Consider the following 17,670-nt stretch of genomic DNA (forward strand, 5'->3'; position numbering starts at 1 on the left):
TTGGTTAGTGTAGTAACGGAGAAATCGCTGCTTTATACTATCCTTTATCTACTAATTAGTGATGTATTGAATTGCTTCTGCAAAAACCTTGTGTTTGAATTCCTTTTTAAAGCTCTTTTAACAAGCCTCTATCTTATATACTGTAGGTATAAAGATAACTTAATTAAAAAGCTCTTTCGCGGATTACTAACGCGTATTTGTTTCTAGTTAAACGTCGCCCTCTATCTTAAGATAGACTAGTATATACTACTAGATTATTAGCTGTAATCGCTTCTTAATATTTATCTAAATATACTATATATATAGTAAAGCTCTTGTATCGGGTATAATAGTATTAAGGGTAGCTAATAAGCTTTCCGTATTATCGGAGAATATAGTGGTAGGAAGGGGGATCGAACAGGAATATAGGAAATTATATAGCTTCTCTAATACCTAGCGGTAAGAGCCCTCCTTTTTATTAGAAACAAAAGCAACAGTAATATAGAAAGTGCCTCTATTCGCTGATCTTCCGACGATATTAACTATAGGTATCCGAAAGCGATTAGTCTTATAGGTAATATTAATCTATAGTAGAGAAGGGTATCAAGCTAGTAGGTTAAGGCCGGATTAAGAGACGTAGATAACACTCCGAATACGCTATTGACTGCCCGCCTCTGTATCCTAATCGAGTTCCTAACTATCTAGGCCTAAAAGAAGAGCTGCTATAGGTGAGTAGCCCTTAAGTAACTCCCTCCTCGCACGATAACAAAGGTTGCGGATATTTCTTCTGTTAAGGCAAATTAGAGCGCGGTAAGGGTTAATTAGGTCGGCACTAGATTTGCAACTAGCTCCTTCGTCGAGGGCTTTCGCCTTACGTAAAATATCGAGTATTTCTAGGTTAGTACGACCCTCTATAAATAGGCGAACTACCCGGTCTCTAAGACCTTTAAGCTAATAGCGGCGGTATATTAGATACGTAGATAGTTCAGAGGCTATATAGCTACTATAAGAGCCCTCCCTGACCTTAAGGAGCTAGCCGCCCTACACTTTAGATAGATATACAGCGAAGTAGCAGCTGCAGCGGCGAGAGGTAAAAGATCGCCTGCTAGATAGAGGTTTATCGTGCTTTACGGGTAGGCCGCTGCGATCGTAATATAGGTAGGCCGATTAGTCGTTCGAATTCTTTACAGTAATAGCGTATCCCTGTAGGGCGGCGTATCGATTGAGGAGAGCGCGGGCTTCCTGACTAGTAGGTACCGGGATTAGCTAGTTAGTCGGGGGCGGTAGGAGGCCACTAGGTAGTAGAAGGGTTAAGGCGATTGGAAGGAGGGTAGGGTCGGGCAGAAGAAGGGCTATATTAAGCACGGATTTGAGCGATTTGGATAGCTTCGAGGGCCTGAGGAGGAGGATATTAGTAAGGATTCGGCTGCTTCAGGGGCCTCTAGGGGCCCCTGAAGATATAGCTGCTCTAGAAAGCAGTAAACTATAGCTGTTGCCGAATAAATAGTGATGGTATACGGAATGTAGCGATTTAGGAATGTTGGAATGTTAGAATGTTGTAGAATTATACTCCGTACGGCGGTTGTTATGGCAACACTAACGAAATCACGCGGTTAAGGTCGAGGTGATATTCTAAAGTAACCGCAGGAGACGCTTACGCATAGTAGTATGTATATATAAGGGCTTGGCAGAGTTTATGCAAAGGTAGCAAGTACCTTTTGCGGGTGGAGTGGCGGTCGTCCGAAAGTGGTTTAGTTTGTAGTGCGAGTAACGTTCATGTAGTGCCATTAACCCGACCCTATATATACGCGTATTTTATAGCTAATAGAGGATTCGAACGTAGGTGTGTGACTTCCTCGGTCGGAATTCTAGCAAACCTTATATTAAGGATATTATGCTAAAGTGTCTTGAATATAGTTTGTAGAGATCGTAAGAAAATTGTAAGATATTTCGCTTCTTAGTCCTCCGGAAATATCTCGATTCGCGCCTTTTCTAGCAGAAACTCCTTTACAGATTAATAGACGAAAACAATAACGTCCTTACGCTAAGTAAGGAACGAGCTACAAATTGCGATAATCTCCAGTAAAGCTTTATCGTTATCGGAGAGATCATTAGGTATTTCAACTAGGGCAGTTAATTCGTTAAGAGTAATAGGCCGATACGCAATTGATATAACAGCCAGTATTCGCTTATAGAGCTCAGTATCTTCCGACTTTCTAAACTGATCAATCATTCGACTGTATAAAGTATCTAGTCCAGACAGGAACTCCTTAAGCTTCTTTAGGATATACCTCCGTGATACTTCCGGTCTAGCAAGAGCTTCACAAACGAGGGCTACCCAGAGGAAAGTGCCTTATGAGTGTGACAATAAATAACCGTAAACATCATCGCGGAGTCATTATACTTTTTAACTTCTGCCAATTAATTAACCTTATACCGAATGAACTGTAGCACAGCGTTAGATACGGATATCTCGTTTAACTCTAACAAGATAGGCGCTATCTGAGTTGTAGTATTCAGACGCTCTTCGATACTAGGCTAGTTGCGGCTCGAGACAATCTACTTTACGTATAAGTAGGTGGATAATTCCTGGACAACTAAGCCCAGAAGGAGAGGGAGGTTTGTTGTTGTTATGATATACCCTAGCATGAGGTTATCCCTAAGTTTTAGTGCCTTAGGCTTCCCGGACCTAATAAGCCGGCAGGCTTTCTGTAGAGGTTCGCTAGGGCTTCGTTATTAGTACGTGTACGAACTCCTGCAGGGAACACCCTTAACAGAGGTTATATAAGCCTTGTGTTTCACCCCGCTCCTATTTCTCTACTAAGGATATATCTCCTTCCTGTTTAAGCGATAGGACTATATATAAATTAACCTATATTAAAGAGGTTTTACAATCCTTAAGAAACAGATTTTAGCTATCTTACACAATTAACTTAGTCCCTCTCTCCTACCTAATTGATAGGCCTCTATCCTAACTTATAGAGTATATCCTTATAATTTCTGTTTCTTCTTCTTCGATTACCTAGGAGAAATAGCACTAAGGACCCGTTCTACTCCCTCTACCGAAGGGGCACCGAACCCTCCCTGTATCGTAGAAGAAATTCTAATTACAATCGACTAGGGTTTAACCTTAACCGATCTTAATACTAACCTTATAGCTACTTAAGCTACTATAGAAAAGCTATAGAGGCTTAAAGAGTTATAAGACTAAGCCGAAACGCTTAGATTATAGCTTATAGGACAAAACCTAGACGAAACTCTATTAAACCTATACTAGGACCCCTACGAATTATTAGGAAAGGGTTAGGATATTAAGCTTAAAAATATTCTTATATTTACTCTTAACTTTTTATTATAATAATAAGAAGAATAGCTCCTAGACCTTTAATAGTAATTCGAAGGAGATTTAAGGCGCTATTATAATAGTTAGACTTAAATCCTTAGAGTATTAAGTTATATAGATATAACCTATTAGTAGAGATAGTACTAATATATTAACAAAAAGGTACTAATTATTAATTAAAACCTTAAAGAAGATTAGCCCTACTTTAAGGATTAGACCTTAACCCTTATTAAGAATATAATTAGTCTTTAATTTAAAGTAATAAGCTAGCTTAAAAGAGCCTACTAGCTAAAAGATAAGGACTTATAAGAGTTTTATACCTATCTAGATACCTTAGAATATTACTTCTTAAGGGTAGCTAAGAAAGAGAGAGCTCTTTCCTTCTTTACAAAACTTCTATATAATCTTTAAAATAATATCTACTACTATATTATAAAACTCTTAGGGACCTATAAGAAGATAATTAATATTATATATTACTTCTAGGACTTATAATAATTAGAGACGAATTAAAAGCGAAAGTATATATAGACTATAGATAAACCCTTACGAAAGAGGAATTTAATTAAGAGAACTTAAGATAATAAAAGATCTTAAAAGCCTTAAGCTAATAAGAATATATTAATAAAGAACTACTTAAACCTTATTAAAAAGGATAGGAAATATAACTAATACTTTAATTATAAGAGCTAAAAGTATTGATTTAATAAATACCCTAATCCGCTAAAGGATAAATCTACTACTACTATATAATCTACTATATAAGGAAATAATAGCGAGATAGATTAAATCCTATAGATTTATCTCTCCCTATAATAGGAATCTAAACTTAGTTCTTGTCGGATTTACGCTGTGTGCATAAACCCTGAGGCGTGTGCTTGTAGGCGCACACAGGTCGATCGAATGCCACGATTATGGAAGAGAGACGAAAGTGCAATAGAGGTGGGTCGGCAGCGAACAGGTTGAACAGTGGAAGGTCAACACAGTTTAATCAGAATTGCCTTGAGCTCTATTCGTGATTGGAAATGGTGTCAAACTTATTCAATTAACTAGGGAAACAGACAGTATTTATAACTTTGGGTACATAGCAGAATGTCACAGGAAAAGAGTCATGAAAGTCCGAAATAACATGGGGGCATACGAGAGTGTTAGGAAACTCGTTGCTTTTTCCATTTGATGCAGTAGTTGATAATTAGCATCGTATATCATGAAGCGGTGTATATAGATGCAGATTTATGCATCCGATTGCATTAGCGCGCGTATGCATGCACACGCTCGCTTATTGCGGGGATACGCACACACACACATGTTGACAATTACTACTCTTAATAAAGAGGAAACTATATAAATCCTTAATAATATCGATATATAATTAGATTAGATATAGTAAGATCTAAGGGGTAAAAGCACTACTACTACTAAATTAAACCCTACTATATCCTTATAACCTTCTAAAACCTTATATTTGCCTTACTTTTAACTTATTTCTAATCAAAACGATACTATTTTAAGTAATTATAACGAAATCCTTAGAGATTAACTAATAACTCCTCTACTTAATCTAAATTTAGATAAATCTTCTAATAATTCAGACTAATCTAGCTAATTAGACTAAATATAGCTATTTATACTAATTAATAATACTAACTTCGATAGCTCTAACTATAAACCCTTCTCTATATTAAAGCGACTGTAATCTGATTTAGATACTAGCTAAGGCGTAGATAAGGTTAAAAACCCTTAAATTAACCTTACTTTACTTATATAGGCCTTCCTACTAGATTAAAGTAAGTAACTAAAGGTACTAATTTTATTAATTCCCCTATTACCCTTTAGCTATTATTAACTAGTTAGCTACCCTTTCGAAAGTTAATTTCGTTAAGCTATATAGATCGAATTTAATAAGCTTCTAGATATATATATATATATATTTAAACTAATTAATATAAACCTTATTATATAAGTATATTAGATAAATTATAAAGATATTAATTAATTAGATTACCCTTACTACTAATTAATCTTAATAAGATAGGTATTTACTTATAAATCAGATAAATTAGGTTACCTTATATAATTTAAAGTACGCTTATATATATAAGGTAATACCTAAATCCTTAATAATTAAGATCCTTATACTAGTACCCTTATTATTAGAACCTTTTATACGCTTATCGCGATTATTATATAATATAACCTCGAAACCTTTTAGATAGATATAGTTAATATATTCTTAAATAGCTTACTAAAAGAGGAAGTCTACTACTAATACCTACCTAGCTTAGGCTATAAGAAATCAATAATTATTTACCTATATAAAGTAGTATATAGTCTATAAATCGCTAGTAAGAGATAAGAAGATAATATTAAAGAGATACTTCTCTTACTTAGATTTTAATTATACCCTAATAAACCTACCCTTTATATTAATAATCGTATAGTTATTATAGTATTCGTTAATAATTTCCTTACTACCTATTATCGAAGTAAGAGTATATACACTTAATAAATTAAAGACCTTCTCTTATAATAATTTAAAATAAAAGACTATAGCGAATTAACCTAATTTATTAGTATTTAAATTATACAAAGCTAATTAAAACAAAAGACCTAGCTTAATTAAGTAATATATATTAAAAAAATAGTGTCGGATTTACGGGGTCAGCATAAATCCTTCGGCGTGCACAAGCAAGCGAGTGTGCACGGTTGGTCAAATCAGTATACGATTGGCGAAGAATCGTATAGGTCAGGTCGTCGTACGATTCGGCTCAGAATCGGAAGTTAACTTATAATAGAAGAATGCTCCAACTTCATCACAATCATTAAACTTGATTCAACTAGCTATGGAAAACAGGCAATATTTATAACTTCATGAAATCAAGGCAATACGTCAGACTAGAATCTCATAGAAATCAGAAGAAATAGAGTGTTGAAGCTCTTTCGTCATGTGTGTAAGTTGTTGATGTCAATCGTTGAAGATCGTCGTCACGTGGACGTTCCGTCGCATTCTGTCAAGTTCGATAGCTCTTATGGGCTTATGCACCCACTCATGTCGACAAATAGCTACTAGATTTAACCTACTAAATAGTAAACCTATTAAAATACTACTATTAATTACCTAAAGGCTTAATCTAATACTATTAGGACTAATTAATCTAAAGATTATTAAGCTTTATTAATAAGAATATAGATTAACCTTATTCCTTACTATTTAGACCTAGCCGGACACTATATTTACTAACTAACTACTAGCGAAATTACTTATTTACTATAATAAATAGCACTTAAAAGCTATTAATTATCTAATTTCCTACCTATATTAGACGAAATACCTTTCTCTCTATTTTAATAGCGAAATAAGAGCTTCTATCTTTACTATTACCTTAGATATAAGCTTTACTAATAATCCTAATTAAAAGAGCTCCAAAGGATTTATCTTTTACCTATTTAGAGGCCTAGTTAAGTGGAAATTACGTAAGTAAAAGACTATTACTGTGAAAGGCTGAAGCAAGACTTGATTCAATCTAACTAGGCCAACATGCTGCTTACAAAAAGCTTGGAGAAGAGAAGGAGTGGATCAAGCGGAACAACAATAGAAGTAAGCAGACAGGGCGGTGGCAGAACGGAACGTGCGGGGAAGGCTATGTGGCAGGGCCACATAGTAAGAAGCGGGTCTAACCCGTGACATTACCCCCTCCTAGGTCAGAAGGGTGATCTGAGTCGTAACCGTCTGAATTCCAAAACGGCGACGAATCGGGGTCGTTTCGGGACTGGTCCGTTGCTGAATCTAAACTGAGGGATTTAGACCGTTTATTCGCGGCAAGTCGAAAAGGACACGCAGATATCCAGTGACTACATGCACCGCAGTAGTAGCAAAGCCCGTGCTTCGCGCGCTCGGCGATATTAGCGGGGTTATTAAAGCCTAGTGGGAGTGGCGGTTTTGATAGGCGCACGCGGTTTAATTTCACTCGAACTGGTGATGATTGGGCGGCGTTTATACGAACTGGGTCAAGGTCCATTAGGTCTAGCTGGCTTTGGCGAGTCTGAGTCTGGCGAGTTTGGTTCTGGCTAGTCTGGTTCTGGCTAGTCTGGTTCTGGCTAGTCTGGTTCTGGCGTTGGGTGACCGGGCGCTGCTGGCGGCGGTCATGACGTTGGAGTAGTTCTATATAATCATCGTATTCGAGATCGAATAGAGTGTCATACGACTGCTCAAGAATCTGGCGTAACGCGGGGCGTAGTCCGCGGTGTAGCGTAATCGTACGAAGTAGATCCTGCTGGTGAACCTTAGCTTCGTGCGATAGACGTTCGAATCGGGCGAGGTAGGCAACTAGGCTTTCGTCGTCTTTCTGGCGGATATTGGCGAATCGGAGAACTGCATCTTGTTTCTCACGAGGATTATGACAAAGACGTTCGAAATACTGGAAGACTGCTTCGGGTGTCGGGTTGGTTTCGCGAAGATGTAAGACTGAGGCTTGCTGGGGTGGCTCAAGGCGATCGTATACGTAGTCGAATGCTTGTTGACCGGCTAAGCCGTCCGACCGTAGCTTTGCTTGAACAGCTGGAAGCCACGTCTTTAGACTAAATGGTCGGCCGTCGAATCTAGGCGGGTCTGGTAGTCTGAAATGCGAGCGAGTAGGCGCGAGGGTCTCTAGCTGGCGTTGCTGGTCGACGAGTTGTTGCTGGAGTTGCTGAATTAAAGCAAAAAGGGGCTGGTTCTGGTCCATTTCGGCGGGGAATCGGGGGTCTGGCTAGGGGAAAACGAAATTCTGGCTGGCTGGCTAGTACGACTCGATCACGAGAAGGAAGCTTTTTGTATGTGAAAGGCTGAAGCAAGACTTGATTCAATCTAACTAGGCCAACATGCTGCTTACAAAAAGCTTGGAGAAGAGAAGGAGTGGATCAAGCGGAACAACAATAGAAGTAAGCAGACAGGGCGGTGGCAGAACGGAACGTGCGGGGAAGGCTATGTGGCAGGGGCCACATAGTAAGAAGCGGGTCTAACCCGTGACAATTACTATATTAATAATAGAAGCCGAATTACTTACGATTAGCTACGTAGCTAAGTAGCTATACTAGATTAAGCGCCTATTCTCCTTTATCTAATTTAACCCTAACTAGTTAAATACAATTTAATATAATAATAAGTAAACTATTGATCTACTTATGTCACGGGTTAGACCCGCTTCTTACTATGTGGCCCTGCCACATAGCCTTCCCCGCACGTTCCGTTCTGCCACCGCCCTGTCTGCTTACTTCTATTGTTGTTCCGCTTGATCCACTCCTTCTCTTCTCCAAGCTTTTTGTAAACAGCATGTTGGCCTAGTTAGATTGAATCTAAGTCTTGCTTCAGCCTTTCACATACAAAAAGCTTCCTTCTCGTGATCGAGTCGTACTAGCCAGCCAGCCAGAATTTCGTTTTCCCCTAGCCAGACCCCCGATTCCCCGCCGAAATGGACCAGAACCAGCCCCTTTTTTGCTTTAATTCAGCAACTCCAGCAACAACTCGTCGACCAGCAACGCCAGCTAGAGACCCTCGCGCCTACTCGCTCGCATTTCAGACTACCAGACCCGCCTAGATTCGACGGCCGACCATTTAGTCTAAAGACGTGGCTTCCAGCTATTCAAGCAAAGCTACGGTCGGACGGCTTAGCCGGTCAACAAGCATTCGACTACGTATACGATCGCCTTGAGCCACCCCAGCAAGCCTCAGTCTTACATCTTCGCGAAACCAACCCGACACCCGAAGCAGTCTTCCAGTATTTCGAACGTCTTTGTCATAATCCTCGTGAGAAACAAGATGCAGTTCTCCGATTCGCCAATATCCGCCAGAAAGACGACGAAAGCCTAGTTGCCTACCTCGCCCGATTCGAACGTCTATCGCACGAAGCCAAGGTTCACCAGCAGGATCTACTTCGTACGATTACGCTACACCGCGGACTACGCCCCGCGTTACGCCAGATTCTTGAGCAGTCGTATGACACTCTATTCGATCTCGAATACGATGATTATATAGAACTACTCCAACGTCATGACCGCCGCCAGCAGCGCCCGGTCACCCAACGCCAGAACCAGACTAGCCAGAACCAGACTAGCCAGAACCAGACTAGCCAGAACCAAACTCGCCAGACTCAGACTCGCCAAAGCCAGCTAGACCTAATGGACCTTGACCCAGTTCGTATAAACGCCGCCCAATCATCACCAGTTCGAGTGAAATCAAACCGCGTGCGCCTATCAAAACCGCCACTCCCACTAGGCTTTAATAACCCCGCTAATATCGCCGAGCGCGCGAAGCACGGGCTTTGCTACTACTGCGGTGCATGTAGTCACTGGATATCTGCGTGTCCTTTTCGACTTGCCGCGAATAAACGGTCTAAATCCCTCAGTTTAGATTCAGCAACGGACCAGTCCCGAAACGACCCCGATTCGTCGCCGTTTTGGAATTCAGACGGTTACGACTCAGATCACCCTTCTGACCTAGGAGGGGGGTAATGTCACGGGTTAGACCCGCTTCTTACTATGTGGCCCTGCCACATAGCCTTCCCCGCACGTTCCGTTCTGCCACCGCCCTGTCTGCTTACTTCTATTGTTGTTCCGCTTGATCCACTCCTTCTCTTCTCCAAGCTTTTTGTAAACAGCATGTTGGCCTAGTTAGATTGAATCTAAGTCTTGCTTCAGCCTTTCACAACTTATATAAGAGAAATCCTCCTTCTAAACTAAGCTTCGTTACGTAGATATTTATTAGCTTTAGATTTAATAGGAAGTTTAAGCGAAACAGCTATGAGTTAAATAGATTAAATTAGCTAAAATACTAGCTAATAGACTTACTAAGCGCTTTCCTGCCGAAAAATATACTGTTTTCGTTTAATAGCTAGGTATAGAAATCCTCCCTTTTCGCTAGAAGGATCCCTTTATCCCTATACACTGCTTTATAATATACGATACTAATTATTAACTACTATATTAAATAGAAAAAGCAGTAACTTTCCTAATACTTTCGTATACCCCTATATTATTTCGGATTTTTATTAGTCTTTTCCTGTGATATTCTGCTATATACCTAAAGTTATAAATACTACCTGTTTCCCTAGTTAAATTGAATAAGTTTAATACTATTTTCACTTACGAATAGAGCTTAAGGTAATTCTAATTAAACTATATTGACCCTCTACTATTTAACCTGTTCGCTGCCGACCTATCTCTATTGCACTTTCGTCTCTTTTCTATAATCGTGGTATTCGATCGACCTATATACGCCTATAAGCACACTACACTAGGGTTTATATATACAGCGTAAATCCGATAAGATAGCTAAGAGATAGGTAAAGGAAGGGAAACGTGATTAGTAGAGTATCTAGTAGTAGATATTTTATCCTATTTAATTAAATAAATACCTAATTTTATATTTAATCGGTATATTAGTATACTATCTTTCTCCTCTAGCGTATAATCTCTACTATTTAGATAGATTCTAGCGCTTATAGCTTATTCTGTAGAAATTAGGTTATTATAGAATTTAGGGTAATATATAATATACTTTAAGAGAAAACTAGTTCTATTAGGAGATTATATTAGCTTTAAGATAAGCTCTCTATATCCGAGGATAATAATCTTAGTATTTCTTACTATAACAGAGGAAACAACTAGCCTATAGTTTAATAGTAGATCTCTATTGTTTGTAATATAGATAGATACTCTAGTATTATAACACTAGGTATTATTCTTCTTAGCTAGGATCTAAATTATACTTATAGCTTTCTTATTATTAGCTCGGAAGAGGTCTTTAGCTTACTATTTCGGGATATAAGTAGAGAAAATATCCCTAGTTATTGTTTCTTTATCTAGTAGAGCTTACTCTAGCTTACGCTTATATATATTCTTCTAGTTACCTAATCTAACTAGCTTTTAATATCTTTTAACTATATAATCTATAATAGGGTAAAGGATATATAAGGTTGTATTGTCTCCTAACATAGAACTAAATATATAGTATATTACCGAGAGTAGGATCACGTGCGCAGGAGTAGTATATCACGTATATAGAAGTAGTATATGTCGACATGAATGGGTGCATAAGCCCCCAAGAGAGTGGGTGCATAAGTCCATGCTATCGAACTTGACAGAATGCGACGGAACGTCCACGTGACAACGATCTTCAACGATTGACATCGACAGATTGCACACATGACGAAAGAGCTTCAACACTCTACATTTCTCCTGATTTCCATGAGATTCTAGTCTGACGTATTGCCTCGATTTCATGAAGTTATAAATACTGCCTGTTTTCCATAGCTAGTTGAATCAAGTTTAATGATTGTGATGAAGTTGGAGCATTCTTCTATCATAAGTTAACTTCCGATTCTGAGCCGAATCGTACGACGACCTGACCTATACGATTCTTCGCCAATCGTATACTGATTTGACCAACCGTGCACACTCGCTTGCTTGTGCACGACAGAAGGATTTATGCTGACCCTGTAAATCCGACAGTATATTACGTACACAGAAGTAGCAGAAAGGAGGAGACCGCTTACTACTATCCGGCCTTAGCTAAGTAGAAACCTTAGGAAAAAGGTTCCGGGGTCCCGGGATCTTATCCTCCCCTACTAAACTTGATTTCGCCCCGAGATTGTATATCCGTATAAAGGAGCGCGTAGCCGGTAGTATCTATCTATAAATAGAAACAAAGTAACTAGATATATAAAAGAAAAGGAGGCAAAGCCTAAAACTTATAGCTCTCTATAAAAGAATAGCAGAAATTAAAGGACTTCTAAATATAGAAGGGGCCGGGCGTAGTTAGCTATAGCTATAACTTTAGGTAGGTATAACTAATATATAAAGGAAGTAGCCGAATTTAGTAAACAAAGAATTAATAAAAGAATTAATATAATATAAATAGACACGTTTCCTCTCTCTTAAGTAATTTCTTCCTACTTCACTATCCCTCGAAACTATAACTTCTTACTCTCTCTTATATCTGTAAGATCCTACTCCTAAAATAGGTAAGAAAGCTCTAAGATCTTAATAAAGCTTCTAAACTAACACGTATAATAGTAACTACTCGCTCTTAAACTAGAAGTCCTAAGAAGGGACTCTTATAAACTAATTCCTTACTCCTAAGCGTCTTTCTGTCTATTAAAGTAAGCCCTTATACTTATCCCTCCTTAACCCTTAACACTATAATAGCTTGTCCGGTTCCTTTTGCCCTTAGCCTTAACAGAAACTCTAAACGTTAAGTTATTACTAGAAAGCGTAATAGTACTACTACTACTACTTATACTTAAAAGCGTAAGGCTATTAAAGTAGTAGGTAGTAATAGAAATAATAGTAGTAGTACTATAAAGGTAGCTAAAGCTATAACTTAAACTAACGCCCTAAAGATAGTAGGTAATAGTAGTACAAAAACGATATGTGCTAAGACGGCTGATTCTGGCCCTGTTGGGGCTACTTCGGATTCCAAGAATATCTCTTGATCGTACCATTGCTAGACAAAGCCTTACTGCGGGTTTGGGTCCTGTTGAGTATCTTGCAGAACGTGCCAGAGTGCGCGCCAAATAAGTCAGTCACTAAGTATTGGTACTTAAGTGGGCTCCTCTTCTTGTAGGTTGGATTGTCTTAAAGGTGAACTACGAAGTGCATATTTGTGTCCTCGATTATCCGCCATGTGTCAATCCCATCCATTATTTGAACCTCCCTCATACGTCTCCGCCCTATATAAGGGAATCCTTAGCACTCCCACGGACCATATTGGCGCGCTCGAAGAGGAAGCGACCTGCAGTCAATTGTGCCAGTTAGTGACTAGTTATTAACCTGTCAGAAATCTGACGCTAAAAGGTGCTAACGCTGAAAGGCGCTATATCATTCATCTGCCGGATATACTCGCTCCATCAATAGTTCTACCCATCCCGAGGCTTTCCTTCAAACCATGGTTAGAACTTTGGCCAGCATTAACGCCAGGATTATTGAACTAATATTCAACGGTCATATTTTGCCCTTACAAGTCGGTTCAAGAATCATAGTAGTGTATTCTTAGAGGAACAGCGATGCGGCGGGCTACCGTTATGCCATAGAGGTGGCCCAGTGGAGGTGTCCCAATAAGATGTCGTTTGTGGAGGGTTGGTAATCCGGACACGCTTGATGCGCGCTAGATGCAAGGGCTGGCGAGTGAAGGGAGAGAGAAGTTCTCTTCGGCCCTTCAATACGAACAAGCCTGGACTGATTGGTGTCTAAGCAGGAATTGAAAAAATGGATAGCATTGGCAAAGAGGCCATGAGGCGAGGTCCATGCCACTCGTCTCGCCACCGTTGTACTGGCACCTCTTGGCGTCGTCCAAGTCGAAGCACAGCTGCCATTTGTATTCGATCTGTTGTCTTATCCATTGACCTTCAAATACAATAGTAAATCTTTGCTTTACTGGAGTACTGGACTCTTCGCTGGCCAATAACTGAAATAGTAACTGTGCGAATGGAATAAATTTTCCTGATTTTCTAGACGAATGTTAGAGTATCAGGCAGTATTAAGACAGATCCGATGCAAAATAGCCGAGGATCTGAGGGAGTAGTTCACAATACCTTAGTGTTCTCATTGCATTCCTTAGTCCGCACCATGCAGTCAGGGAGACGCTTTACAGCAGATATTATAGCCTCATGCGTCAAAAGCTCTTTCATAATTCTGTAAAGCCGTCGTACCCTCGATTAGAAAACTGCACGTCCCTGAACCAAGTCAAGAAGATGACTTTCCCACTTGTAATCGCCATTCCGGTAATTTATACACCCCCCAGGTAGTACCCCTCTCTCCTTGATCCTGGAATTTGCCAATGTAAATTGTTTCGCCTCGCCGGTGCGCTGACACTCGTTGAGGCCGATGTGTGAGATCTCTAAGATCTGATACACGGTGAGCACGAGGCCTGCTGACCCCCGTGGTGGAACTATCGCTATAGAAGCAAAGCCCAGACGACGTGTCATCGGATGTATCCTCCAGCCATCGCCATCCACTTTTGCTATCTTGCTCGTGGTGAAGGTGGGAATGGAAATGGTCATTTCCGCAAGGCTTAGTTAACTATGTGAATCTTGACCAATGATACGGGTGAGTATTTGAAAGTGTGATGGCGAGTCATTGGCTGCATTAGTGGTAACTTTCTGGGTGTACTGTAAGAGTACCCTTATTTGACTGAGGCTGAATGGGGAGTGGACACCGACAAGGGTTAGACGAACCTGTCCTGGCAGCATCCCATTCCGGTGGAACAAGCGGCATCAATGTGCTACATATTGAGTCAAGAGAGAACCAACCAAAATCCATGACACGGCGACTCTAGGCAAGATTAAGTGGCAAGTAGCAAGGTTCTTTCGTGCAGCGAAAATTACCTTGCTTCACATTGAATAACCTACCTCTTAACATTGACTTTGATGACATGATTCTTCCCAATAATGTTGAACCCGAATAGTCTATTGGGCAATGTTACAGGACTGAAATTTGTGCGTCAAATGCAATGGCGGACGACAGAGGAGTATTCTATTTAGGGGACATAAGCCCATAACCTCAAGAGTTTCATAAGTGCTAAACCTGCCTCTGGTGAGAAGACACAACTTGTCCGCAGCTGGTGGTTTATATGAGGGGAAAACCGGACCGAATACAGAAAGATTACACTATAGGTGTTGCCCGATTTGGACCAGCCGTGCCGGTCAGAGGGCAGCTCACCACACGATTCATGGCTGTGGTTGCCTCCCATTTGGCTCTTATGCCCAGCCAGACTGCAACTAAGCAGCGTAATATCACTTTGCTGTCTTAAATGATTGCCTGTGCCCTGCGACGCATCCTACCTAACATTTCAACTGTCAGAGGCGCGAAGCACAGTCATCGGCCCCATCACACCCCTGTGACGTGCGAATTGAATACTTGTGGGCGAAGATCGTGGTGGATACTAGACAAGGATAAGCAGTCAAGAAGCGGTAGAGATCAAACGCACCCAAGTGTGACATTATTTGAAGGACAATCTCTGGGGGTTTTTTTGTCCAACATAAATTCAGAAGCAAAAAGTAGACAGACAAACTTAGGCTGAATGGATAGTAAGCAGACCTCAAGATGATGACACACGGGCGAATTTGATGGCGACTGTGGAGAGCAAAGTACTCAAGGTAGTAACCAAGTAACAATGCGAGATTGATCGCGAAGAACTAAATACATGATGCTAAGTGAGTGTTTAAATATCCAGTCCTTCTTGGTGTTGGTGAATTGGTACTAGGCCGCTTCCTTGGCCTGTTGGATGAAAGTTCGTTCCCAGCCACTCCTTGGTGCGCAGGAATCCACCTAAGCTCTACTCGGACGCCATTGGCTGCATGTCACTTGATCAAGCCCAGACAGCCTTCCAGGTAGACCTGTCCTGACGACATACGTGGCTGACAGAGCGCCTTCAATGCCGCTTGGCTTTCCGCGAAATTGACGATGCCGTTTCTGGCCTGTTCTGTCCTAGCTATCCTAGACTTACTCATAATATCAACAAAAAGCTGGGTGCAACGCCAGTGGATGGCTTTCTAGGCAGCAACTCAATGTAAAGCCAAGGTGAGAGAAGCGAATTTTGAGTTAACTTGCATCCTTTTTTTTTCTTTCGTACAATTTATCGCACATACAAAGATACTTGCCAGTTAATCATCGATTTGCCCAGGACTGTCAACGTTAACGACTTTATCATAATTGGCACTCTGCCATTGAGGCTAGTGTATATCCCTAACCGGGATTGGACTTATGTGGTGGCCTTTATCACCCAAACAGCCTTGTTCTTTAAACTCATCTCATGGAAAACCAATCCTGCCTCTCATTTCATGTGTGTTACATCATTAAACAGCACAAATGAAGTCATTTGATCCCTCATTCCCAGTTTCTCTAATTTTCACTTCTTCCTCTGAATGCAGTTTGGTTCAAAAGCTCACCGGGAATTTTGTCCGAAACAAGACGTGAGCAAAGTTTCCTAACCTAAACAAAAGTCTGGCGAATCCAGATCCCATTTTCAATGGCAAGATCCACGAATTTGAAACCAAGCAAAGCATACTGCAAGAAATTAATGGCGGTCCTTCCAAATTGCGAGTCGCAATCAAAAATGATTGATCGAGGTAGGGCCTCGCCGTCACGAAAGGAGTTATAGTGACGTAGAAGTATGCCTCGACGAATGTGCGAACAAATATCAGAGCTTAGGCACACAGCTTCAAGAAAAGGAAGAATGGGATTCAAGGTTGGCATCAGAAAGCCTGACGAGACTAATAAAGTATCTACAATCCGGAGGGTCAATTAATCTAACTATCTGGGTGAGAGAAGACTCTCAATATGATTGATTCTAGTAACTCCTACTCCCCATTGAGAGACTACCAGAGTGTGTTATTGACAGAAGCTTCGGCATTCACTTCTATGAAGTAGGATCAAAGATCTTGTGAGGCAGCTCTGGACGATATGTTCTAGGCGTGGAAGAACGTGCGCATGACAGCCAATGTTAAACCAACTCAGTTCAATCAAGCTCGAAGATTGTCTATCCTTGTCCGACTTTATGAACAAAATACACCAAGTCAAGGCTGACCTCAGAACGGTCAAATACAATATGGCCGACGACATGTTCGCTGACGCTTTACTTCCCGGTCGCCCTCCATATTAACGTACATTTAAAGATAAGTATAATAGGGTTCGCTTAATATAGGTTACCTTTATGAGTGTCTATATTTGAGGAAGCCTAATAACTTTAACTGAATGAGAGGAGGGCCCGAGATAAGGCTAGGAAGGATGCAAACAGTAATGTGACTACTATTGGAAAATTAAGTTTCTCTAAGCTGGTTTTGGGAGCCTTCTTGACAGGCACTTCCTGTACAGCAGATACATGGCTAGCCGACACTGGAGCAAATATGTACATCGTCAGTGTCATCAAGTGGTTCAAGGACAATACTTTCATTTAATGAATTCAAATATCAACACCGCAGATGGATCTAATACCCTTGAAATTAAAGAGTGGAGGAACTGTTCAGCTCATTCTTAAGAGCCTCGATGAATTCCCAGTTAGAGTGCCTATGCTCCTCGAGCTCAGTGCAAGCTATTCTCAGGCGTCTTGTCTTGTTTATTCGGAAAGCAAAGGCCACAGGCGTCTATAACGGCAATCACATGACCTGGGTTAATAATTATGGACACCCTATCGGAAACGCCGTCATTGAAGAGGGTCTATATCGCCTGGACGCCAACAAGATTTCCTATACTCCCTAGTAAATCTGACACAGTCGAGTGCTGTTGCAGCCACAGTTGACTTCGATGACCCTCTGGGCTGCTTAATGTTGTCCACCTGCTCCTAATTTGGGCTCCATTGACCTGAAAAATAAATG

The 17,670-nt window shown here is 40.5% G+C and overlaps 1 protein-coding gene across 1 annotated transcript; it reads right to left on the reverse strand.

Annotated features, from left to right (window-relative positions):
• Positions 1-2,023: 2,023 nt before the first annotated feature.
• On the reverse strand, positions 2,024-2,364 carry N7473_013199 (uncharacterized protein; the record flags this gene model as incomplete). The annotated part of the gene is made up of 2 exons (XM_057159138.1): positions 2,024-2,288; positions 2,318-2,364. The coding sequence occupies 2 exons, from the start codon at positions 2,362-2,364 to the stop codon at positions 2,024-2,026; spliced, it is 312 nt and encodes a 103-aa protein (XP_057002188.1).
• Positions 2,365-17,670: the final 15,306 nt, after the last annotated feature.

This window comes from Penicillium subrubescens (genome assembly GCF_028828155.1).
Source record: "Penicillium subrubescens strain IBT 31985 chromosome Unknown utg000013l_segment0_segment0, whole genome shotgun sequence".
Classification (NCBI taxonomy): Eukaryota; Fungi; Ascomycota; class Eurotiomycetes; order Eurotiales; family Aspergillaceae; genus Penicillium; species Penicillium subrubescens.